Here is a 27,187-nt window from a genome sequence, read left to right on the forward strand (position 1 = left end):
TTCTAACTTTTGTTTTCTAAACCACAGCCGATATCTTAGGCTGAAGTGTGAATCCCTCATCAGGTAATTAATTCAGCCTCAAAAGTCTATTAGGACTTTTTATGTTCTAAAACAAACAATAATAATAAAAAAGACGAGACAAAACTGTCTAAATTATCAGAGCAATGAATACTTTTGGTGATACTAAAGCCACTTTTAGGCTGGAATATGCCCGGTCACTGCTCTCAAACAGGATAGGAATAAGAATACATGCAGATATTTTTCCCTTTGTTTACTCAGTTAATAACAGATAACACTTAAATATGTACTGACATGGGCTACAGCCTCACCTCATGTAACCATAGGAGTACATTAGAAATACGGTCTTTCCTTTTTGAGGCACAACGTTTGGATTTAAGCCTTCTACTTGAAGGTTAAAACTTTTTGGTACAGATTAACTCACTCTCATTGCTGTGATAAGTTGGTGATTAATGAGTCTGTGGCGACTGGAATCAACTAAATTTCCTGCAATGAAAACCTAAATTGTACCACCAATCTACAGAAAATCTGTAAGAAACTCACTGGAGTTCTTCAACCATTTCCCCGATGATGCCCAATCCACTGATCAGCAAAAAATAACAACTCACAGATTTTATAGTTATTTTGTTATAATTACAAGCAGCTCCAAACCTGAGTAGTCATGGAATAGCTTTTTCTTTTAACATACAAAAATGTATGTACATTTATCTCCATTATTTGTAAACAGCAACAACCATCCTTTTAAATCCCTTTGAAGACTGAAACATGCAAATCAAATGCACAGTATTTTAGTGTAAAAAGAAACAAAACGAAAAAAAAGTAAGGAGATGAAACTTTACATGAAAGAAAAAATTGCATCCATCAACAGGATTCAATGGAATGCCAGCAAACAGAAATGAACTGCTGGCCATTAACTTCTTCCATACAATCACACAAGTGAATTATTTAAATTATTAGTTTAAAAAAAAAAGATGAAACTGAAAAAGTGCATCTTCCATGCTTTTATAGAACTTGTAAAAATTATTTTCCCATATGGAGGTTTTACATATTGAAAAAGGGACTTTTTTCCCCATCGCACACATCCATGTTTGCATTCTTCCACCCATTTGAGGAGAAAAGGATAATCAAGCAGCAATTCGACACCAACAAACACAGGACTGAACATCACAGCTCCGAGGTGAGACAGGAAGCATAAGTATTCATCTAGCTTGTCTCTCAGAAACTGAGAAGTCCAACAATACTTTTTTTTTGCAGAACGCTTTTCTGCTTTTCAGTAAAGGGTTTATCATCACAAAGTTATGTTTCTTAGGGCACTTGACAAGAAGGTGAGCATAGTCTTTAAATTCTGAGCTGAGGGTAGTTTCTTGCCATTTCCTTGTGCTGGACATAGCTGCAGAGTGGTAGACTCAGTGTCTCTGCTCTCCCACCTCATGTGACGATTCACTAGGAGGAGGAAACTGCTGAGAGGTCCGCAGCCCACCTGGGTACGACAGGAGGGGAGGAGGAGGAGGAGGAGAAACAAGAATAAAGAGGAGGAGAAGGAAAGTGGGAGGGAAGTTAGCCACAGTGCTGTGAGTCAGATGACACACATGGCAGTACAGGAGAAGAGCAAGGAGACAAAGGGGAAGAAAAGGATAAAGTACCTGCAGCACCAGCACCACCTTTGGAGATTTTGTTCACTTTAGAACAAGAGCTCGAGGATGAGGATGAAAGATGGTGGTTGTAGCTGGCCTCAGGGTATGGCCTCTTGCGTGATGATGAAGTCAAAGAAGTGGAGACAGGATGACTAAGTGTTGTTGCTTCCATAGGGACCAACCCTGGAGGACCGCGCAGCAGACCCACAGCACCCCCTGGGCCCTCTGTGCCTCCTCGACCATTGCCACTGTGTGTGGGGGGGTGACTGTGCTTGTGGGGACGATGGAGGTTGTGCTCGGTGCTGCGGTGTTTCTCTTTGCTCACCAGCGGGCTGGAATGTTTAGTCTTGTTGTTGTTGGCCGTCATGCCTTCATCCGATGAGCTGTGGCGCTCTGATGACGACACTTTTATCTTCATCTTGAGCTCATCTTTGCTCGGTTGCCCACTTTTCTCTTGTTGGGAAATTCCACTGGACCCAGGAACAGCCAGACGAACTTTAAGAGAGCTTTTGTCCCGTTTGTCACCATGATGGCGTCGATCTTGACCCAAAACTGAAGAGGAAGGGACTTTCATTTTCATTGGGGAAGCTGTGATATTCCCACCATGGGAGCTTTGGTGGGGCTGAACATGTTTTCTATGATCTACTTGGGTAATGTTGGAAGATGCATAGGTGGAAGAAGAGGTCAAATCCCCTTTCATGTCACAGTCCATTAGTCCTCCATGAAGCTCCTGCCTTCGCTTATGGACAGGGACAGTCACCTCTGCAGAATGTTTTTCTCTATATTTGTCTAAAGTCAGCTTCTGAACTGAAGGTTGTTGCTGAGGAAATTGAACCGGCAGAGGGTAGACAGACTGAGGTGTTGGGTGATGCTTGCTCAGTCCACTCTCACCAGACTCTTTCTGTTCTTGTTTGACAAGATTTAAATCTACAGTTTTTTCAGTTCTGTAAGGCGGTGGATGCTGGAGCAAAGAGGAAGTGGAAGCCTGCAAAGTCAGCAATGGTTCTTGGACAGGGATGATGGTAGGTTCCTGTTTTATACAGGTGGAAGGGTACCCAGCTTGGCTCTGGTTACCTTGAGGCCATTCACTGTGGCTAGCAGGGTTGTAGGTGGCAGTGATGGTGTCCAGAGAAAAGGGGACTCCTCTGGAATTGCCAGGCATGGGTACAGAGAAGCCTGCTTTGGACAAAGCTAAGTTGGATGAAGAGGATCCAGAAAGTAAGACATCACAGTGGTCCTGAAGCAACGAAGGCCCAATAAATGAGTTGTCTGCTGACTGAGTGGGTTCAGATTTGGGCTTTTTGGCAGCTTGTGTTGCCTAAACGACAGAGAGATGTGTAAGGGCGTGATGATTTTTTTTTAAAAAATTGTTTAATGCTACTAAAATAGCAAAAAACAAAAAAATGCATTAACAAAGGCTGAAGTATTTGTAATATTAACATGTGCCAATGACAGAACTTTAAGATAGTTTTTTTTTAAATTATTTTTTAAATTGTATTATGAAATCTGTGTCATTTCTGGTTTACAAAAAGCCAATCATCTAATGCATGTATCAATTAAAAAAATAAACAAAATGAACTAGAATATCTGAACTAAAAGCAGCATGTTGTTTACCCTCCAGTTCCGTATCCTCTTTAACCTGCTTGGAGTCTTCTCCAGAATCTGCAGAAACTCATGGGTCAGCTCTGAAAGTGCAAAGTATAAAAACTGTCAAATTCACATGATGCAACTTATGCTCTCATTAACATATGAAATATTTTTCATAAACAACAGCTATACTAAAGGAAAAGAAAGATGAAAAATGTTTTATTGTGGTAAAGTGTCCTCACCATCAAGCAGCTCCAGAGTGACAGAGTTGTCTACGTACTCCCACCAATGTTTCCCATCAGTAGAAACTGGAATCTCCCAGTTGGACCACTTGCAGGCCAAATGTATGCATACACAAGCAATCACTGTGGGCTTGTACTGGAGGCAGAAGGTAGTGAGGTGCAGACTGTAGGACGTGCAAGGACACATGAGGGAATCATTCAGGCCAGTGGAGGTCATAATCCATCCCACATGTGGAGAAAAAAAAAAACAAAGAACACAAAAGGGAGCAGACAGTTTTAATAAACCGTTAGCTTGAGATCCAAATCTGTAGCAATAATATAAAAAAGATTTGAGTCTGCAAATATAATAAATGACTAAACAACAGTAATTAATAAATAAATTACAGCCAATACATGTGATCTTTAAAAACTAGAGAGTCATACTGTTTAACTACAGGACAAGAAAAAATTAGAATAACTTGGGTTTATTATTAGGTGACTTCTCCCATCTGTGAAACACGCCGACCATGAAGTCATTTAAATGATCATACAGTTATCAGATAAAGAGCTTCTCCTTCGATCCCTTCAGCATCACCTTTACTTCTGTCAACTATGTTCAAATAGAGAAAAAAAGACCTAAAATAAAGTAGCAACTTAGCAGTCCTAACATGTAACACTGTCCTGCAAAACCTGAACCTTAATTCAACAATGTAATTCAGGCAGAAACCACAATGGAAACGGCAACGTTACATCCAGGAGTGTTTACTAAAGTAATTCCAAACTACTGAGATTTAGTTTACCTTTGGTGAAACAAACAACAGTTACATAAGCACCAAGTTTTTGTTTTTAAACTATAACTTTTTATCTTTTAAGAGACTAAGACCACAAACAAACTATTTCAAACTTGAGTATGCTGAACTTCAAGCTAAAGAAACTACCAACTAAAGACCAGCTACAAATGATCTGCTGAAGTTTGATGGTTGGATTAAAAAGCAGAGATTCTGTTCAGTAATGATCAATCCTAACCCTGAACATTTGGTCGGGGAGCTGATAAAACAGCTTTATGATTCTCTGGGAACCATGTCCATATTGGATTTAGAATAAGCAGCTGTACATGAGCATATGGCTGGATAAAATGACCACAATGTAAAACTATGATTTAAGTAACACATTTGGTAGGAATGGACATAAACAGTAAGATGAGAACAAAACCTGAAGTCTGGTGGTCAGATAACTATAACAATAAACAAAGTTATTGTTGTTGGTTTCACAGATTTTTTTTATTCTATGGTAAGGGAATTCCATCCAAAATATAAGAGTCTACAACAAAAATAAAGTTCTATTCTGCCTGAGTCATAAGTTCACAGCAGATTTACTTATTATTCACCGTCCACTACACCAAATTGTGAATGATCGTAAATAGTGCCTTTCCACCACCTACTCTAACCAAACCCTTAAAGGAGCCAGTTATTCCAGTAAATTAGGTATTACAGAAAGTTTGTCCTTGTTTTAGAGGAACTAACCAAACCTATTCGATAACTAGATCAGTTCTACAGAATTTAGGTTTGGTAAAACCAGTAAAAGGGATATTATTGAGCCGTGCCATGCCATTTATGTGATAAAAGCTTTTAGCCTGTGTGTTGCCTTTGTTCATACCTGGCACTAACATAAATCCCAGGTAATTGGATCACAAGCAGAAAGAGATAAATGTAGATGGGAACTGTGGACATGTCCAGAATGGTTCAGATTCAGTGAATAATTCAGAGACACGTTTATATACAACCATTGTGTAATCTGAACATAAATTCATCCTGGGCCACAATGAAGGACCAACTCCACACAAGCAGCAGAGTGTGAGCTTGTTTTCTATGGCGAAGAGAATCATCATCCACAAATAGTTTAAATACTTTTTTTGGTGAAAACGGTAGTTTACCTCAAAAACACAAGATTCAGGAAAAAAAACAAAAAAAGAACGAAATAAAACTTGCACCTTTAAATGGTTTTTTCCCCCACAATTTTCTCCTGTTCATGTAACTTTAATGTCACGAAGAACAAAACGATTCTATGATACTGCTTATAGATTAGGAAGTTTATTTAATAACATGTTCATCTAACTACTCACAAGCCAAATAAACACTCATGCCTACAAGTGTCTGTCCCTCAAAGTGACACAAATGTTACTAGAACTGACCGGGTGTTGTTGAGAAGTGTTACAACAAAGCAGCAGACCCAACAGCACGTCCACTTGCACTAGAATAATAAAAACAATGTCTGCTAATAGTCGACAATACGACAGGAAAGTAAAAACTAAAATCAACCCCCCCCCCCAAGGCTGTAATGGAAATCTGTGTTATCTCTGCATGGCATGGCACAGCTACATTAGACCAACTCCTGCTAAAAGATAAAAGCCTAATACCCTAAAGGTCCTTAAGAGATTTTAATTTTATTATTTCTTGATTTTCTAATAGCAAATGTATCAAAAGTAGTGTAGGGCTAGAAAAAAGTTATCTGTTTAACAACAAGCAATGACTACAAAAGCTGAACAATATTTTGAAAAATTATGCATTTTGAACAAAGTAAAACGTCAAAGATTTATCTGCAGTACTTACCGGAAAGACCTCTACGAGAAATGTTTACATCTGTGAAATCTTTAGCTGATATTCAGGCTACCAGAGTGTCTTTTTTTAGAATTATGCACTTTTTCGCAACCGAACAAACGTGTGGTTTTCAAGCGCACCACTACACTTCGCATTTTGCATTCAACCCATCTGTGCCAACACGTGGTCCCTTGTACAATACACCGCACCGCAACTGGGGCTGGTAACGCTACAAGCCACCGTGTCCCGCTACCTCTGAGAAAAGGAGGGGAGCTGAGGGGAGGAGGCAAGCGTCCCAACAACCACCAGTGCAAGTAGGGCCCGTTGGACACTGAAAGGGTACCCTGCATTACAGGAAGCTATGGTGTGCAGTCAAAGTGCAATAAAGGAGGGGCAGGATAACAACCTGTTGGTAGCCATGAAATAGGAAGTCTGTGCCAGATCCTTGCTTGCTGTAGAAAGGAAACAAAAAAAGCACAAAGACAGAAAGAGGGAAAATTATTATAATTGCCATAAATCAAAGTACTTTAACTTAAATGTTCCAATTTCAAACTAATTTCCAATGCACTAACTAGGCCAAGGCTAAAAATCAGAATTTACACTAAAACCAAAATAGAGGGATTAAAAACTACTGATGTAAGTTGACAAAAGCTGTTGCGTAATAATAAAAAGAAGCATTCATTTTACAAGCATGGAATTTGAAAAAACATTTTTAATTTCAAAATTTGGAAAACATCTTTTTAATGACCGCAAGACGTGATCAACAAAAAGACGACTGTCTCAGAAGGTGCTTTGAAAAACAAGCGCAGCTAAAAGCAAAAACATTATTACATAAAAAGGGTGTTCTTTCAGTTCTGTGATTATGAGTAATGTTCTGATAAAGCAGTGACGGTCGAAATGTTCAAAAATCAGTTTGTCTTGGCCCAACAGGCATTGGCAATTCTTTACGTCATACAACAAACTCAGCAGGAGATCAAAAAGTATTTGTGGTCAGGAGACCAATAAATCAGCATGGTTTTCACCCTTATCCCCACCCACATTTGAGGTGGGACAAACAAGAGCAAAGAAGGAAGCCTCTACCTCGCACTAGCTGGGTACATTTCACCACATCAGTGTGTGGGTGATCAATAGTAATTTCAAAGCCTGGAACAAAATACATAACAGGTGAGTTCAACACAGACACAGTTGAGAGGTGACATGTCATTTTAGGATTGCAACCAACAATCAGAGCCCTCACTTAAACTACAGACTCGTTTTCTTAAGCATTTACACATTAAATACGAACTTGGCAGTCAATTATTTCATGTCTCTCAATCATTTTAAAAATGGAGGACAGAATCGTCTAAGTTTTTAATTGAGTCAAATGTGTATGAAAATGTTGCAAATGTGAAGTGGAGGCAGCATTTGTAAAATAATCTTTTATAGCCTCATAAAAATATTACATTTCTCAACTAACACTGACTTCAAGAAAATAACATATCACCTTTACACGACTCAATCAAAAATGACAAGATAGCAGAGTACATGATAAAACATTTCAGTAAAAAGGCTGTGATAAATAAATTTAATAACCAATTACAGTAAACCTTTCTTTGTAACCATTAACCAGAAATCATCATCAGTATAAACAAAGCTCTCTCAAGTCATCCACTCCACCATTACTTACCCAGGGTCTGCAGCACAATGGATTCAAGTATCACCAGCTCTTGAGCTTGCTGGAGGTATGCCTAAAGTTTGATAGACAGTCATTACAACACAATTGTAATGAGTCTATTAATCTATACCCCTAACAAGTGATTTAAAATGGCCAAACACAGACTCAGTCTAGTATTAATTCGAGTCTTGGTATGAGTGGGTGTTTGGTACACACCAACTGCAAGCCAGGGCAGGACAATAAGACCCCGTAAGCAAGGCAGCAGAATGGGGTCACAGCCATTTATACAAGGGTGAAAACATGACCACAGAGGGAAAAAAACAACTTTCAACCTTACAGTATCCTGGTATACCCAAACTTACATTACTTTTTGTGTCTAGAGGAGCTTCCTGTGGATTTAAGCAAGCATGTGCAACTTTGATCACATGTTCAAGCTTACGGGGTTGCTCTTCCACTTTTGCAGCCAAAAACAAGGTGGTTGGAGATATTATCTGCAAAAAACACACCAAGATTTTAGAAAATACCCAATTTACATGTACATATATTTCTGTCAGAGTGACCAACAAGTAGTGGCACAATCTTATCTCGGTATACTTACATTCCTATGGAATTTGGTGAAAGAATGTTGCATATAAAACCTATGCATGTAAACAATCGCTGTGTTTATTGTTAATTGAGAGCTGGAGGAGAGGTCAAGGAAGGTTTTGTATCTTAGGTGTGGAAAAATAAAAAACAAACAAGGGTCTTAAACTATTCTCAAAAGTCAAATTTACACACTTTAATCATTTTTAAAGGAACTGAAGCCCTTCTATTCCTCCTGCTAGTTAGTAGCTACTGTATTAAGTGCTCAAAAATCACAAAGTGTCTGCGGCTTAAGCATTTTATTACAAACTCAAACGCATTTTTAAACCTTTAAAAGACCGCAATAGGATTTAAGCACTTTAAAATAGTCAAGACACCCTCATGCTGCCCGAGCTCACAGATTGCATAAAGCAAACACGTGCCACAGATGGGCTATTAGAGTAAAGTTTACTGCTGAGCCAAAAGTACAAAAAGTACGCAACTGTTTGCCTCAAGCACCATTGCTGACTTTAGCACGCTGACATGCCTTTAAACAGAAAGCACAGCAATTATTTAACTTAATAGCGGAAATATGAGGGTAATGGTTATTTGTAAACGCCTAGTTTTACACTAACAGCGCATTTGTAGTTTCAATCGAAACCTAGAAACCCGCCCGGCTGGTGGCCTTTCAGACGCTAACAGAGCTAGCATGCTAAACTAGCGCATAGCCACACTAAAATCGTTTATTAAGATTTAAGCTGTAATATTTTATAAGCACAACAGAATGTTAACTACAATAAAAACAACATTATTGAACTAAAACGGCGTTGCTTCCTAAGTTCGCCTGTAGTTTAGGGTAGCTAACGGGGCCCACACAAGCGATTAGCTGCCCACAGTTTAGCTTGATTTAAAAAAAGGATACACGTTGAGCCTTTGACCCATATCCTGGATCAGGTTCGCCGCTTGTTGCCGGTAGGAGAGTTCCCGGTCTGGTTCTACTCCACAGCGGCGTGACGGCGTGCTTTCCAGTTGCTCCCGGGTGAAATACCATTTCGACGAAGAGCCCCGGCATGCCGCCATTACTCTGTAACGATCACTTCGGCATCGAGAAAGCGGAAGTGACGTTGTGTCTGGCCGACAAACTTGGCACGGGTTGGAGCTTTGCTGCCCCCTAGTGGCAGATAGCAGTCATTGCTGCTCATCTATTTTGAGATCCAGGGTGATATTATGATGATTTATTATGTGGTGTTGTGTCACAAAGGAAACAACAACTTATTTTAATGTTTTTTTTAATAAATAAGGCATTACTAACTATTACTATACTCTGCCAAAGTCCTATTAAATTCAAGACTAATATTATAGAAACTATTTGCATAAAAACACAAAATCTGCATTTTTTTCATTGTCATGAATTATATAAAATGCAGCTTTTGTCACAGTTATTTCCATCCTAAATCATTGTGGCAAAACTCCTAAGCCCTGGAGGTATTTTTGTGACTTAAAGAGATTTAATAAATTGTGGAAGAGATGAATCTGAAATCCCAGAGTAAAGAGTCAGCTGCCAGGTTTCATGATGATACATATTTCCATTATTTTAATAACTGCTCATAAGCATTATGTCATTATGTTTTACAGATATGTTCACATATTATTAGCTTAACATTCAATTTAGTTATATTTGGAAGAATATTCAAACTAAGTGCCATTTGTACAAAACTTAAGCTTATTAAGTATAAATTAAATTAAAGCCTAATTGGACCATTAAGTTGCTTTAAAAATAAACACAATATCTGAAAACAAAATTCTGTAAACACACTTATTAATTTAACCAACTAGGTGAGCATTGCTGGATTAAATAAATTATATTAAATATTGAACTCAAATTGCCTAATGGATTTACAATGCCAGTCAGTTTCACAGCGTTCACAGAAATGAGTGTCTCAGCTTGAGCTTAATCCTAGATGGATACAGACGAGACAAAAATGAGCTAACCATGGAAAATTTAAACTACTAAAGGTTATTATTGATAGATTATATTTTAGTACATAAACAAAGAAAATAACATGAAATTATTTCTGTTTTTGTGTGATTAGGGCAAAAGCACAAAGTGTCTTAACTGTACCTGCTAAGCCCTATAAAGCGCAATTGGCTTGTATCTGAACCCTATTTGCACAAAATTGCAATAATACAATTGGAAAGTGACTTTTATTTAAGGTTGTCTTGCACATAAAAATATAAGCCCAAGTTGTTTCTACTTGAGAGTTCGTTCTGATGAAGTCAGTGAGGCAAGAACCTTTAAATCTTTGAATCTTTACATCAACAGAAGTAAAATTATTTGGGCCTCCTCTGCAGTGCTATACAAAAGGTTTAAATTCATCTGAATATAAACTTGTTACTGAGTTGGTGAAAGGCCTAAATCAGTGGGAGTTGGAGCAGTTACGGCGGAGGATCATGTCACACAAACTGCTCTCGCTTCAGTCCCAAAAATTCCAGAGCGTTCCCAGCAAGCAACTTGTCCTGCAAAGCAAAACATAAATCAACAAACTGAACATGAAAGTGGTTTTAAATGACCATTTTTGTACATCTTCAAGCATTGGGATAATCTTTAACAGAAGTTTTATTAGCTATTTTCTTTCATTTGTAACAATAAAAGCATTTTTCTACCTGGCAATGTTTGATTGAGTTCAGTTTCTTTATGTTAAATGAAAGGGAGGAGAAAAAAATACCTTCAGCGTGTTATCAAAGTCCTTCATTGACTCAATCAGCGATCCAGGCTGCAGCTCACCGAGTGGGAAAGGATAATCTGTTCCCAGCATCACCTTATCCTAAAAATAAGATTCAGACAACATCAAACAATGTTGGGCAAATTAACAGCATTTCCCACCATTATTGTTGAACCCTACTCCACGACGTATCAGGGTCAAGGCTGAACTGTAATAGATGCTGAAGTGTTATTCTCACCCGCCCACAACAAAACTCCAAACTAAAGCTTTTCTTGTTCATTATAGAACCTGACTCTTGTGTTGATTAAATGACAAATTCAAGCTTACTTTTCCGATGACATCAATGAGCAGCTGCAGGGAGCTCGGATCATGAACCAAGGAATCCGTGTAGAAGGAACCCAGGTATTTCTTTGGACTGAGCTTGTTGTCGACGGCACACAGGTCCGGACGGACTTTGTGGCCGTGTTCAATTCTGCCAACAGTGAATGGAAAAGAGCCACCTACAAACAGATGAACAAAGGCATTTAAGGCCAAAAATGAACACCCAGGGGCTTATTTTGTTATTTTTTTATTGATTAATTGCAAAATCTAATCTGTCCTGTACCTCCATGAGCAAAGCAGACTTTCAGTTTAGGAAATTTCTCAAAGATACCTCCAAATATCATTGAGCAAATGGCCATGGTTGTCTCCGTTGGCATACCTTTTAGATTGAAAAATAAGACAAAAATGCACTTCAGTTGTAACACATTACTAATAAATTTGTGTAGGAAATATATATATAAAGGAATTGATGGCAAGTTGCAGTGATCTGATCTGCAAAGCTTTATCAATCGTGAAACAAAGCAGGGCTGTGTTTTAGCTTCTTTCATAGGATCGATATCTGTTTCTGCTCCCTCACCCACCAACCAGGGTAGCCAATACTTAGCCATCCTCCCATCTGTCTGCATGTCCCACGGGTGCACAAATATGGAGCAGCCCAGCTCCTCGGCTGCCTGCATGAAGAGAACAGCATCACATAAAGCAGCTTTTCTCAAAAAAATACCAAAACGACTTTATACATAAGGAGATGCCACGAGCTTTAAAGAATTAGTGACATGCATGTGCTGATGTTGTCTCACAGCGTAAAAAGGAAGGAGTTCTGATGCATTCAGGTCCCAGTTGTTGACGTGCGATCCGATCTGCACACCAGGGAAGCCCAGCTGCTTCACACAGCGGGTCATTTCCAACACAGCCAGGTCAGGGGACTGCATGGGCAGCGTGCCCAGACCCACAAACCTCCTGGGGTGGCTGCGCACCATCTGGGCCAAGTCGTCATTCAAAATGACACAGAGATCCAGCGTGTCACGAGGTTTAGCCTGCAGTGAGAAATCATGTTTAAATTCATGGAAATATACATGTGAAGTTAAAAAATAATTATTGAAACTCCTGGTAAAATCAGCTTTTTTTAAAAAAAAAAAAAAAAAGAACTGTAAAGATTCAGCTCAGTAAACATAGAGTGGTTTCAGGTCTTTAACACAAAACAAGAAAAGCTCAAAATCTGATTTATTTTAAATTAAATTAGGTTTAAGGCTGTGAGCTCTGACCCAGTAACTGAACATCACAGGAACAGTGGAGAGGGCCTGAACTGTGACTCCTGCAGATGATGAACACAAACATCACATTCAGACAAGTCCAGGTAACAGTTTAGATTATGGAAAACAAATTAAGCATTAATTAGTAACTTATTAATGTGCACATTAGTAGCATAATAATTAATTACTCATTTAAAGCTTCCAAATAATTACTTATTCAAAATGATTCTATCTGTTGTACACCTACTTGACCAAAAACTAGGAAGTGTTGTGGCAACCACGCCTGTCACACACCGTGCTTGTTCATGTCCCGGATGCGAGTGTTTGCATCCCAGCAGTTTTCCTTAATCACCCGGAACAGCTGCCCATCCTTCATCATCTTTGCTTCACCCTGAAACACAACCCCAGCACCTTTCACCACTCACTTTAGGTTTTATTAACATTTTAAAACATCGCCACATGATGGCAGCAGTGAGTTGATTCTTAATAAAAATGCTTCTAACAGAGAGAATCTGAACCTCCACTTACAGAGTTCTCTTGAATGTTGTTCAAACACAAATCAACACCTAAATATCTATATTTAGACCAAGATTCATCACCAGTTTCAATATCTAACTTTATGCTTCATTATTTCTCCTACAGCTTACTCAGTGTTTGATGCTAAAACTTTCATTGGTTAAATATCAGCTCAGTTGCAGTGCTTTTGATTGTGTTACAAATGGGTTTAAAGTGAATTGCTCAGTCATGCAGTGGCACCGTGCTGCTTTTTTATGGCCCTCAGATGTATGACGAGGCTGACAGGCACATCGGGTGGTGTTCTGCCAGTATGAAGCATGATCCTGCTGTGCACTCAGCAAAGCACACATCAGGAAACGCTTCCGGTGTCCTTGTTTTATCAGGATATACAAAGAAAAATGAGTGACTCACGTTGCAGTGATGGTGAAGCTGGACAAACCCACCATATCCATATCTCTACAAAACAGAAAACTCACATGATTAAAAATAATGCAGATTGAAAATATTCCTGACTTTAAAACATGTATTATACATTGGGTGTTGTAATTTATCTTATCATAAAACCTGCATGTAAACAAGGCTCACACCTTTACAAAGAAAGTCTTTTATTGACTGATCCATCTGTGGAGGCCCAGCAGTTGTCCAACATCTGCTCCAGCTCCCCAAATAATAAAAAGTGAAATACTTTTCTGTTCAGGCTTTTGCATACAAATACAACTGTATGAGCCAATAAAGGCATCTGAGCAGATCAGCTGTACTGTGTACTCAGCTGACACCAGTAAAAGATTTATCCTTCTTATACTGTGAGATGCATTTATGCTCTTCTGTTAGTGTAAATCTATCTTCACAGCTTATTCTGCTTTAAACACAATGTAGTCCAAGTCGATAGTCCAAGTTTAGTTTCATATTTAAGGGCTCTTTTTCATTTATTATTATAGTTTACAATTATAATTTGCAATCACCAGCAAAATATGAGACAGTATTTTGATGTTTGTTTTTCCTGAAAGCTTTCGTCTATTTCTAAAAATTCATCCATTGATTTTTGTCCACCAATCAGGTAGCAGGAAAGAAACCCAGACATCTTTTTCCTCAGCAACACTCTCCAGATCTTATTGGGGGCTCTGAGGTGCTCCTGGACCTGGTTTCCATCCAGAGGAGCATGCAGATATCCTCCAAAGTGAGGCAAAGCGGTATCCTAATCAGATGTCTGAACCGCCTCAGCTGACTCCTTCTGATGAGGAAGAGCAGCAACTCTTCTCCAAGCTCCTACCAGATGATCAAACTCTTCATCCTGTTTCTAAGGCTGAGCCCAGACACTCAATGAAACAAGCTTATGTCATCCACATGGATCCAGGGTTCTTATGATCCTGATCCATGCCGAGTTGGAATGTTGATGGACCAGTAAATTAAGATCTTTGGCTTGCAGCCCAACTTCTTTTCTAGAGTGACAAAAGAACAGTGTCCTCATTACGACAGACAAGCCTCGATCCGTTAGTCCATCTCTCACTCGATCGAGGTTCAGGGAAAGACTCACTCCAAACCAGAAAGAATCTCCCCCCTGTGTCTACTTGAGAACCACTTTACACTTGACCAAGAATCACACCAGTACACACTGAAGGTCATCTTCTAAACAACTACATCATCTACAAACAGCAGAGATGAGAGCAGACACCTTTCTCTTCATGTCTGAGCCTTGATCTCTTCTCCATGAACACCACAAACAGGACTGAAAACCAGGGGTGGCCCAGAGGAGTCCCACCTGCACCAGGAATGAGCTCCACTTTGTTCCAAGAATGGGACACAAAGATACTTACAACTATTTTATCTTTTAGACTTCTAAATGAAAAAAAGAACCTTTTTACACGTTATTTTTTCCTGTTTCAGTCGAGGGGAAGCTGGTGTCTATCTCCAGCAGTCACTGTGCGAGAGCTTAGGTCTCTGGACAGGTCACAGGTCCAGAAGCAGAACTATTGTAGTGGAAATGATGGCTGTTGAACTCATCTCCGTCCTGAACCTATTGTGGGAAATCATTAGCTGAGGCCGGCCGAGGCAGTAACAGAGCTGTAAGAGCTGGATCAGATAAACCAAGGCCGGTGATTATTGATTAACGTTTAACCATCCATAGCCAGCACAAATTTATGGAGTGAGCTGTTAATCCGCATGCTGACATGTCAGTGAAAAACAGATAAATTTTACGTTCCTGCCGTTAATCTCAAGCTGTCTTCCACAGAAGTAAAACAGACACAGAGCTATTTAAACAAAATAAACCCTGAATCACTCAACATGAAACCTTGTCAATAGATTGAGTGGATCTCTTCACACTGAGGCTTCAGGTCGTAAAAGATTCTTTCAACCTTCATGAACATGAAGTGCCTACCTGCTTCAAGTCGGGCCATTCCTTTGGTAAAATATGATTGTGGATATCAATCTTCATCTTTATGTTTACTAACTAAATGAGCAGGTCTGCAGCTTGATGGACTTTGCAGTAGCTGTGTAAAAACTGGCTCCGTGCAGTTTGAGATCAGTGACCGACAGGTGAATGACTGCCGGGAGGAGCTGGTCATTTATTACTTAATCTACCGCCAACACTACAGGAGAGGCTAAGGATTGGCCTGAATAAATAAATAAACACATACATATATATATATAAATAAATACATCAGAAAAAAAGACACATTTTTAAACTCACCAAAGTATTTTAGAATTTTTTAAAGAATGAGTAAATACAAAAAATAATTTGGTATTTGTTGAACTTTTTTCTTTTTAAATCCAAACTTATTTGTGGATCTCAGTTCAGTAAGTGTTCATTTACTTTTACTGTAGTTTTGATGCAAACTGAGCACCAGACTGAATGTTGTCACTAAGATTTAACCTTTCAATATTCTGATTTTTGAATGTTTATTTATTTTTTCCTACATTGATTTTATAATTTGTTGTCTTATAGTGATACACAGAATGTTTGTGTGTTTATTTGTTCTAATATTCAGCTTAAATATTTGAACATTTCTGTTTAAACAGATGAGCCCATCTGTCAGTGTATTGTGCTTTTATCGTAACGTTAGTAGATTTATATATTGATTCATTCACTAAAATTAACTTTCATAGAAAACTGTTTCCTCAGTGCTTCTTTTACAGAAGAATACATTGGTGTGACGTGAGCCAGGCCTAACTTAGTGATCCTTTTACCATGACCTAAACACACGTTTTACACTAAGATTATAGTTTTTGAACTGATTTTTATCATATAATTTATTTTTATACAGTGTTTCTCATTGATTAGGCTCAAAAGGTTGAGTTTATAACATTAGTCTGCATAACGCTCTGCTAATTTACAGTAAATTGTCTCCATCTTAGCGTCATTGATCATAATCGATCCATCCAGAGCCAAACAAAATGAGGCCTTGTCACTGATAAATGTGCAATTTAACACTCCAGCAGCCCTTTAGACGATAGTTTAATGAGACAGAACTAGTTGTTCAGCTTTCTTCGTCTCTTCAGCTTCTCACATGCTGTTCAGCCACTTAGTGGCTATTTCATGTGTCTGATGTCATTTCTACAGAGATGGTTATTGACGCTACCAAGCCATGAAGTGATGGTAAAAACAATATTGACTTTATTACGGGGTAAAGGACCATCTTTCTGCTGTGTCACAGAGGAGCTCATTAGGGTGGCCTCATCAGTGAGCAAGAAACTCACAGTTATAAAGTTACTTTTAACTATTTGAAAAGAAAAGACACCACCAAGTAGCACGACTCATAGTTTGAGTAATCATTTATTTAAAAGCTTCAAATACAGACAGTATATTTTATAGATCAGCTGTCCCTGCTTTCTCTTGTTGGGAATAGAAGCCAGCCCGACCCAGTTTACAGGAGCTGCCATGTTGTGTTTCTGGGACCAGAGTCTGTGGTGTGGGACTTTAAGTCCTGCCTACTCCCACCCTACATAATTCTGGTGTCACATGACCTTTCTTTTAAGCATGAATTAAGTAATTACAGCTAAACGTGTTAGAAAAGTAAATATTTAAACTTACAACAGCAAGGTAAGAACTATGTGAAACAGTAAGAGACGAACTATCTGAGGTGTATATTTTTATTTTACCACCAGCTCTGTTTCAGTCATTTACCTGGAGGGGGCGGGACTTAAAGCCGGTCTTGGAACCAGCCTGCAGAGACGGTTGGTCTCGTTTCAGCTTCAGCTTCTAGGTTCAGTCGAAGGTCTAAATATGTTCTGTCAATGGCTTCAAAAGAATAAAAATAAATTAGAAAAAAAAAAAAGCAGTGTCACAAATAGTGATCTTAATCTACATCAGCATTTAAAGTGTTCTTCCTTTAAGGTAGTATCTCACAGAGGCTGCAGCTGTTGGAGACGAGTTGTTGACTGAAAAGAAAGAAAATTGTGATAAAACAGGCAAATATTCCGTTACATATCTGACCCACATGTGAAAGCTAAAACACAGGGAGCCTGTCTGATTATCTAAGCATCTGTCAACAAAAATCTCTAGAGGTCCGAATGACTGAGTGATCCTGATAAATAACATGGTCAGGTAACGGTACCTTTAACTACAAAAGTTCTGACTCTGATTTTAATGGACTATAATCAAGTGCAGCTCCGGATAAAAGATGGCTCTCCTGGGGTGCATATCTCTCATAACCGCAACTGAAGCAATAATATAGCTTTTAGACTAAAGACAGCCTTAGTAGGCTGTTATTAGAAGAGTGAAGTGTGCTGCCATTTGCACTTTTCTACTCCTTTCCCTCTAAGGATGCATGATTGAGAGCAACCTGAGTTACCTCTTCATGTGGTCACGGCTCTGCTGCAGACAGGTTCTGCAGTGATTCCAACAGACCGAACTGAAGAACCAATGACATTTACAAGCAGCAAGAAAAATAAACAACACAGCAATGATGCTAATTGACATGAGTGAGTTTGAGCTTTTCTTTCTTTCTGAGACTGAAGACAGTTCATTCACTGGTGCTGTGAGAGTGACAACTTTTTAACATAAATTCAAACTGGTGAGAAACCCTGTGAAGCATCTGGCCTTTGTCTTTAATGAGAAAAGGTACAGTTAATATTCAGCGCTGTCTCATTTGACTCCTTGTTAGTGAAGAAAACCATGAAACATAGATGAAATGTGTTTTGCTGAGTTTGCTCAATATGAGAGGGCAGAATGTGAGTCCAAGTTTTAAAAACACACACTCTGATCTGGAGTCCCTTTAACTGATGGAAATAAGCATAATCAACATAGATTTAAAAGGATTTATAATACCAGTTTGATCAGATTTTACCATCAGTGATTATTTGCTTTCTGATGCCTTCAAAAATGTATAGTTTAAAGATTCAGTAGGAAATATGGTGAGTTCTGTGACTCAGCTGTGCAGAAACCGAAAATCACATCCTTCAACACCCACAGATAAATAAAGCTCATTAGGTTAAAGGTATGGCTGCTGATCTCACAGAATTATACCTGTAATTTGATATGGACGGGGAAATAAAAAGAAAAATTGAATTACGCATTTCATATCTAATGATAAGCAGAGTTTACAAGATATTTCAGATTTCCAATGCTAATAGATGAGTCAAAAATCATCTTTTCTTTCTTTGTTTCAGGAGAAAAGTCAAGCTCACCTCTGCTTTTAAACACAACTTGAACATGTATTGAACAAAATAAAGATCAGTTTAAAATATGCGCTCTTTTACTGTATTTGTATTTTGTGCTGCTGACACGTCATGCACAGCTGTGTAACAGACATGCTCAGAAAGCAGCATCCTGACTGTATGACTCCATGATTCATGCTTACAGTCCGACTAAGCCTCATGTTTCTGACAGATGTTGAAGTCTCACCTGGATTTCTCTTTGCAGTTCATCTATCCACTGGAACCCCCTGACCTGCAGCCAGCGATTACAGACTTTTCACTGATCTGATCTTTGATTCAGATGTTTGTATCTCTTCCTGCAAAGATTTGACTTTTAGAGCTTTCAAATAGCTGTATTATTAGGACGCATTTTGAGCATAAGGTCGAAAGTAAACAATGATTGTGTTATTTGGGACTATAAGTCATGCACGAGGAGCCTGAGCTGTTTGGGAATGAGATGCTGAGTTATGAGAGGAGGAGAAAAGGAGGAAAGGGGAGGAGGGAAAACAACTTGCTGGCACCGCCTGCCAGATCCACAGCAGATCTGAGATTTATCGCATCATCACATCTCAGCCTAAATTACTGCTTCAGTCCGAGAAAAGGTGTCTGCATTCAGACTGGAGTGTTGCCATCTCCAGGAGGGAGTTCCTTCTCTGCTGATGCTCCGGAGATAAATTCCTTTATCTCTTATCTTGTCTTATCGCCATCTCTATCTGCTCCCCCCCTCCTCTGCGCAACTGAGTCAGACTGGACCCACTGGATGGCTGCTGCACTTAACCAACCGGTGTGAATATTTTCCTTTTCTTTCCAACCTCCCCCCACCCTCCTCATCTTCCTCTGAAACTGAACACAAACAGAAGAGCAGCAACGATGGCAGACCAGGTGAGCCAGGAGTCCTGCCCCGTCCCAGAAGCGACGGTGGTGGATCCGTGCGCGGCCGCGGTGCGGAACGGCCAGTGTGCCGCGGATGGCTTCACCAACCACCACCAGCAGCAGGACAAGACCCCCACCGAGCCCGAGACCTTCACGGGCAACCAGGAGATGAAGATTACAGACACTGTGGACGGAGAAGGTAACTTCAGGGCTGGGTTTGGGTTTGGAACCTGCTTTAAAAGTTGTGTGCGCGTTTGGGTGGGATGTGTATGTGTGTGTGTGTGCGTGTGTGTGTGAGAGAGAGAGAAAGAGAGGAGGGGGTAGGTTATGACGAAGGCAGGATGGTTATTTTTATCCATGCCAGATATTTTCAGTCTGCTTTTTGAATAATGTATGATAGTCATACATCAGCAGAATTCACACTGGAACAACTCAAAAGTTCCACTTCAGACTTTTAAAATCCTGTTCTGTTCTGGATGTGTTGACATGTAACCTGCTGTGTGGAGACTGGGTACCAGGGGGGATTCAGGGTCTTACATCAGGCACCAAAGGATGCAAATGAATGGACTGTTCCACCAGTCTCCTGCATGTACAAACACTTAAATACACATTTTGTCTATTCATCATCGAATCTGTACAAAACCTGAGAAACAAAACGTTCCCCAGTGGATATATTTAAGGCCTCAGCTGGAGATGGACTCAAACCTAAAGCATACTTTCCAGGTTTTTAAGTTTATTAATTTTTGAATCTGAATGTACAACCACAAAAGTTTGGACATTGTGTAAAATATTAAGGAAAACAGAACAGAATGTAGTGATTTGAAAATCTCATCAACCCATATTTTATTCATAATGGGTCACAGAAAACATAAAATGTTGAAACTAAATTCCACATTTTTGGAAGAAAAAATAGGTAATTCTGAAGATAAATCTGATGGAACATCTCAGAAAAGCGGATCCAGGTTTATGTCTCCCACTGTGAAACATCCCCTCTTCTTTTAACAACAATCTGTAAACATCTAGGACCTCAGGAGAGCAGCTGCTGGAGGTTTTAGAGGGAATATTGTCTCATTCTTTCTGATGTAGGATTCTAGCTGTTCAACAGTCCTTGGTCTTCTCTGCTGGATTTTGTTTTTGTTTCATGATGTGTGAAATGTTTCCAGTTAGTGAGAGGTCTGGACTGCAGGCAGGTCAGTTCAGCACCCAAGCCCTGCTGGTGTAATGAAAGCAGTATGTGGTGCACTGTTTGACAGAAATGGTCCCACTCTTCTTTAGCACACAGAGGATGTTGTCTGTGGTTTCCAAAATGAATTTCAAATTTGTATTTGTCTGATCACAGAACAGTTTTCCAGTTTACGTTTTATATGAACTCTGGCCTTGAGAAAATTGTGTTTCTGAGTGGTGTTCACATATGACCCACATTTGTGGACGGCGCGGTGAACTGTGTTTACAGACAGTGTTCCTGAGCCCATGCAGTGATGTCCAGAACAGAACCAGACCTGGTTTTAATGCAGCGGCCCCTGAGGGCCTGAAAATCACAGCTTTGTCCTTTGAGCTCAAAGATATCCCCAGATTCTTGAGATCTTTTAATTATAAATATATTTAAATATGAACTTTAGATGACGAGATATTCAGTCTTCTCGAGTTTTCCCTGAACATTGTCCTGAAAATGTTCCAATATTTTAGTTGGGATTTTTCACAGACTGGAGACTCTCTGCCCATCTTTTCTTCTGAAAGATTCAGCCTCTACAATGCTCTTTTTATACTCAGTCCTCTGACTCACTTGTTGCCAATTGACCTAATTAGTTGCAAAATGCTGCTCCAGTTGTTTCTTATTTATACCACTGACTTTTACAGCATATCTTCCCCCTGTCCCAACTTTTATGAGATGTGTTGCTGCCGTAAAATTCACAATTACTTCATCAGAAAGGGACAATTTCTTAGGTTAAGCATGTGACATGTTTACTATGTTCCATTATGAATAAATTGTGAACCACTACACTTTTTTAAATTTATATTTTGCACACTATTCCAACTTTTTTGGAACTGGGGATGTAATATCTGAGTCTAACAGTGTTTTCTTACTGGAGGTTGTGAAGTTTATTCTAGCTGACTTTAGACAAGAGGAGGGTTTGCACCTCTGACAGGTCACCAACTTATCACAGGGCTAAAGAGAAGAGTAAACTCTCAGATTTTCTTTATTTATAGACTTCCAGTTAAGAAAAAACATTTTTCATGCTAAAACCTAGCCTTATATTTGACATAACTATGCCATCTGCAGGGTTGTTCTCCCAGGCTTGACTGTAGCAACTCTTCAGTTCACTGAGTTAAGAAATGTTTTGTTTTTATTCCGGTCAGGTACCAAAACTATTTCAATTTGCAATCATGATCACCGTTGTTAAACAACTTGAGAAATCATGTAGGACAATAAGTTGCAGTTGTGGCTAATTGTTGGCTCAGTAATAACTTTGCCATGGGTTGTGGCTGGATGAAGACAGGCAGGAAGCAGACAGTTATAAATCAAGAGACCTGCTGATGCTGACAAGCTGCAACATGAATCAGAGTTTGGCAGACAACATGACACATATCAGCAAACCAGTGAGCATATATATGACAAGAGGTGATTGTAAATAAAAACAGGTGAGCTGATTGGGAACATGGGCCGAGTGGTGAAATAGGGAGTGAGGTACGGCTTCTGCTGAATGAAGAATGAAGAACTAACAAAAACATCCTAAACACAGGAAAAAAACCTCATTAAATACACATTAAAATAAAGAGCAGTCAGGTTTAAAACATAAAGACTCTTCAGAATGAGAAAATCTTAACTCAAAACCCAGATTGTGACAAACCAGGTTGGGGTAAAAAAAGGATTTTGGATGCAATAAAACCATAAACTATGTATGTATGAACTCATGCAGGATTGTGAGATCTCACACTTAAAGTATTGGCATTAGTACATCAAATTCTAGCTAAATATTTGTAAAACTGACAAAATGTGGATTAGCTATGGCAACCATCTTGAATTGGATTGACCACAAAACTTAATCAGTTTTAGATTTAAACCCAATGATAACTTTCTGAAAATTTCATTAAATTGCGTCAATTGGTTCATGAGATATTTTGCTAACAGACAAGCAGGACTGACTCCAGCAGTTACTGCAGTTTAAGGCAGATATCTTGCACTGTGAGTAGTGCTCAGAGTATGTGTTCAGGATCAGATAATCTCACACCAAATTCTTCCCTGCTTTTTGCCTTTCAGTGAACAATAAAGATTCTGAGAGGTTCTGTTTAAAAGAAAGAAGCCTTCTTTATTGTTTATGTAAAATGATTTGCAGCAGCACATTAATCCACCCAAACATCATCCTTGTAAAGTATTTTTCCTTGACTAAAATGCCTGCAGCCACTACAGAGTCCTCCTGTCAGAAGAGGTGACACAATTAGTCATTTTTCTGCACATGCAAGTGTCAGTAAGAACCTGTAGAAGGTGTATGTGAGGTTTAATCTGGGCTTCCAGTTTAAAGTGACCCTGGGCTTTTTGAAAACTTTCTTTGGAGAGTGATTATGTGAGCTACGTCTTTCTGTAGACACCAGTCTATTATGGAGCACATAACGTCAGTCACTGACGCTGCTGTCAGCTGATTCTACAATGCCATCTTGCAAACTGTAAGCACACATCAATGTGGCACTAAGCTCCCTCAGTTCTGTCTGTGTGTACCACTAAAGCGGAAAGTGGTGGCTCATAGCACCATTGCTGTGTAAAAACAGTTTAAAGTAGAGGTAACTGGGGAAAATCTGGTTTAAAAATCAAGCAGCTGAACAGCTGTGCACCAAAAAACAATAATCAAACATCATGCATTATACATGTTTTAACAAAGCAGCAATGTTTTTTCTTCATCTGTATTTATTTAAACCACCAGCCAACTGTTTGAGCACATTTAACCATTTCTTTATGAACCAAAACCACTCATTTTCCTTCCACTTCACAAAAATGCACTACTTTGTGTTGGTCTATCACAGAAAATCGCAGGATATACTTTGAAGTTTGTGGTTGAAATGTGACAAAATGTGGAAATGTTCAGGTGGTATGAATATTTTTTCAAGTCACTTGATAAGAAAATCTTCAGAAAGGTTTTCATTAGACACTGAGATTATGTAGAATTGTAACTAATCCCACAAACCTCCCAGGAGGTTATCTTTTCTTGTGTGTTTGGGGGATTCTTTTCTAAAAACGTTGAGGCCAGGCTCGATGTTCATTTATTTCTGGAAAAAGAAAAGCTGTGACAACGACAAATGTCAAGACAGACAATCACACACATGCAAGTGTGGAGAAACCTGCGCCTGAGTCACACACAGAGACGTAGGCAGTGAGGAGATGTTGAACACATGCCTTCTGTCTGCTCTTCCAGTCAGGGATCATGTGATTTACCATGCTGTCTCACTTCTGCTCCTCTAACACAAACACACACTCTCACACACTCACACGCAAACACACACAACCTGACTAGTTTAACTTTTAATGAAGTTTATCTCTTCTCAGTGAATCTTCTACTTCTCTGTGGAGCACCATAGAATTATTTAAAGAGCTACTGTTAGAGATTTTGTATTAAAAACTAATGCAAATTGTTCTTACTAAAGTTAATATTTGAATTCTGAACAAATGTTTAGCCCCTTTACTTTACAAGTAACAGAGTTTAGCCAAAAAATTAAGTGTGTAGCTACAAAATAGTATCTTGTTTGTTAAAGTTGTTCAGGATGTGAGAAAATCTTGTTTTAGTTAAAGGTCTGGTATTCTGTGAAAGAATACAGCCCACAACCTTTAATGCCAGAGTTTTAAACTAAGATAATCTTATGTTGAGAAATTATGGAGTTATGGCCTTTTTGGTAATATCTGAAAAAAAAATGCTATGCAAGATTTCATGCAGTTTGTTAGCACCTAAAATATGTGTTGTGAATGATTCTTAGCTACTACTACATCAAATTCTACGTCCGTTTCTGTAAAATTGATTGGGTTGTAGTCTTTTTTGTGTTGGCTAAGTTCAGTTAGCTGTGTTGGCCATCTTGCACAAAAAAAAAAAAAACTTCTGAAGGTTTCATTAAACTCCATCCACTCGTTCATTTGCTGTTTTGTTAACAAACAGGATTGACTCCAACAGCTAATGCCAAAGTTTTAGGTAAAGATGCCACACAGTGTGTAGCACTCAGGGTATATGGTTAATGGACTGTACTTATATAGCGCCTTTCTAGCCAATCAGACCACTCAAAGCACTTTACAACCCAACCTGTGTCCTCTTTTACCCATCCACACACATTCATACAGCACATTACATCTTAGCTAACCTGAATAAATCATTCTATGGAGTCTAATCAGTGCTTTAGATCACATTCATACACTGATGGGGCACAGAGGCAGTGAGGGCTTCAGTGTGTTGCAGAGGGACACTTCGACATGTGGCGTACTGTGGAATCAAACCTCCAACTGCTCTAACCACTGAGCCACAGCCATTGGAGACTCTCAGCTACTACCACACCAAATTTTAGCACAATATCTGTGAAATAAATGGAATTATAACCTTTGTGTTTTCTAAAGTTGATTAGCTGTGGTGGCCATCTTGAATTGGATTGACTCGAATGAGTTTTAATGTTTTAAATAATATTCAATTCTTAGTAATATCACTTGTTTTCAGAATGAAAGTGATTTTGTTGTTGTAATTGTATCATCTCAAACATGCTACATTAAACTACATTATTCTAAAGAAATTGGTTTTACAGACAATAACTCAATCACACTGGGACTAATTTGCATTAATGTATCCTGGCACAAATACCCCCCAAACCCACACATCCACACACACGCAAGGAAATATTACAATAACTTCCATATCTGTAATTAAAACTAACCAGTCATTGGCCTTAAACCAAGCCTACGCCCTACAAATTAAAGTTGACCCAAATCTGACTGTGCAAACTGAGTTTCACACCGTGAACACTGATTTAATTCATCCTGCCAAGAGGCCCCCAAATGATTTTAAGCTCCTTTAGAGCCATGTGATTTTTCTTTGATTTATCTTTTTATCTTTACAGCTAATCAGTTAAAGCTAAAATTGAGCTCTTTCACTAGATAGTAAAGGTCATGCAGCTGATGGTAAACAAAAGGACTGTTTTGTCCTATTTACGTCTAGATCCAATTACTGTACTGAGTGTTCTAAAATATTTATTTAAAAACATACCATGCTAAAAGATCTAAAATGGCTGCACCCAAAAGAAGACGGTTACTTTTGAGAAAAGTTATTATTATTTTTTTGTTTAAAAATATTTATTTTAGACTAGATTTTGTTTTTATGACAGTTTTTATGAAAACTGTTGCTGGAATTCAAGTGCAATCTTCAACAATCCGTCCATTCATCCATCCATCCATCCATCCATCCATCCATCCATCCATCCATCCATCCATCCATCCATCCATCCATCCATCCATCCATGGGGTCTCCTCCCAGTAGTACAGAATTTCTGACATCTGGAAGAAGATACTGCACCACTAAATTAAGAACAACCTGAAAGTGCATCAGCTTCATTCCACAACCAGTTGTTTTAATAAGGGGCTATGTTTGAAGAGTAAAAGTTTAAGAGTGATTAACATTATAATATAACTTTCCATTTTCTGGACCTTACAATATATACAAACAGAGAGGTTTAGCTTGAAATTCCCACCTCCCACCATCTGCTTGGTTTTGTAGTACCTACAACAATCCCAGGACAGATTACTGGATACAATGACAGCCAACAGCATTAAAATCTCCTTTGGATGTGAAAGTTCAGATTCATAAATAATGCATGAACCTGCAGAGTCATTCTCACATTTCATGTGAATGTAAAAGCTGCAGGCAGTTGGAAATCTGGGCTGCTTAGTCTGTGACATCAGCCAAAGACTCCTCACGCACACACACACACACACACACACACACACACACACACACACACACACACACACACACATGCACACACACGCAGGGCAGAGAACCATTCGGGAATGAATCTGAATGTTTCTGAAAGCTATTCTTCTTAGCACCCTTTCTGCTCTGTCTTTTAGGTGTCTTAACAATACCTTATCAACTTCACAAAACTGGTTTAAGCGTAATACGGTTTACCTTACTGATTATGCTGTTATATATACTTTTATTCTGAAAAAGATGAAATTATTTGATAATTTATTTATTTTGAGAAACATGCGCTCATGTTGTAATGATACAGATGAGCTGTGTTTGCTCCTGGAAACTTACTGAGGCAGATGAAGGTCAGCTAAAAAGGAAAACTTGACAACCTGTCTGTTGGCGCCGTTTCATCCATGACCTGTTTAGATTCAGATTAATAAATGTTTTTAGGCACTGCACATTTTTCGAATCCCTCGTGTTTAATTATCCTTTCAGTGCTTTATTGGAAGGTGTTAACAAGAAGATGGAAGGTGTTAATTTACATTCAGAAGTGTTTTAACATTGTTAAACCTGTCCACCCTTTGTCAGCTTCACCACAGCTGGAACAACAAGTTCGGTGCTCAATTTGAACCATGAAAGTTAGAAACTAATTTTATACATTGTGAATTT

General features: G+C 38.9%; 3 protein-coding genes across 5 annotated transcripts in view; 1 reads left to right on the forward strand and 2 right to left on the reverse strand.

Annotated features, from left to right (window-relative positions):
* Positions 1 to 629: 629 nt before the first annotated feature.
* Positions 630 to 9,385, reverse strand: ccnt2a (cyclin T2a). 3 transcript variants are annotated; one of them, XM_017420743.3, is made up of 10 exons: positions 9,195 to 9,385; positions 8,310 to 8,391; positions 8,074 to 8,202; positions 7,724 to 7,784; positions 7,138 to 7,200; positions 6,464 to 6,509; positions 3,482 to 3,645; positions 3,267 to 3,337; positions 1,662 to 2,970; positions 630 to 1,498 (listed from the first exon to the last, which is right to left on the reverse strand). In XM_017420743.3, the coding sequence occupies exons 1-10, from the start codon at positions 9,350 to 9,352 to the stop codon at positions 1,425 to 1,427; spliced, it is 2,157 nt and encodes a 718-aa protein (XP_017276232.1). In that variant the 5' UTR covers positions 9,353 to 9,385; the 3' UTR covers positions 630 to 1,424. The 3 variants fall into 3 exon arrangements, 2 of the variants coding, with proteins under 2 accessions (XP_017276232.1, XP_017276231.1); XM_017420742.3 differs by having other exon boundaries at positions 630 to 2,970; XR_001808683.3 differs by lacking the exons at positions 630 to 1,498; positions 1,662 to 2,970; positions 3,267 to 3,337 and having other exon boundaries at positions 3,508 to 3,645; positions 6,070 to 6,509.
* Positions 9,386 to 9,838: 453 nt separating this feature from the next.
* acmsd (aminocarboxymuconate semialdehyde decarboxylase) lies at positions 9,839 to 15,605 on the reverse strand. The gene is made up of 10 exons (XM_017420639.3): positions 15,460 to 15,605; positions 13,494 to 13,538; positions 12,861 to 12,957; positions 12,579 to 12,628; positions 12,114 to 12,350; positions 11,894 to 11,987; positions 11,600 to 11,695; positions 11,323 to 11,495; positions 10,999 to 11,097; positions 9,839 to 10,789 (listed from the first exon to the last, which is right to left on the reverse strand). The coding sequence occupies exons 1-10, from the start codon at positions 15,514 to 15,516 to the stop codon at positions 10,727 to 10,729; spliced, it is 1,011 nt and encodes a 336-aa protein (XP_017276128.1). The 5' UTR covers positions 15,517 to 15,605; the 3' UTR covers positions 9,839 to 10,726.
* A 3,617-nt stretch (positions 15,606 to 19,222) lies between these two features.
* Positions 19,223 to 27,187, forward strand: part of tmem163a (transmembrane protein 163a) — a 57,525-nt gene continuing 49,560 nt past the window's right edge. The window contains exon 1 of the mRNA XM_017420760.1: positions 19,223 to 19,788. Coding sequence (XP_017276249.1) covers positions 19,587 to 19,788 — 202 coding nt within the window. The 5' untranslated portion in view covers positions 19,223 to 19,586. The remainder of the gene's footprint in view (positions 19,789 to 27,187) is intronic.

Source organism: Kryptolebias marmoratus, linkage group LG6 (assembly GCF_001649575.2).
Source record: "Kryptolebias marmoratus isolate JLee-2015 linkage group LG6, ASM164957v2, whole genome shotgun sequence".
In the NCBI taxonomy this organism is placed as follows: Eukaryota; Metazoa; Chordata; class Actinopteri; order Cyprinodontiformes; family Rivulidae; genus Kryptolebias; species Kryptolebias marmoratus.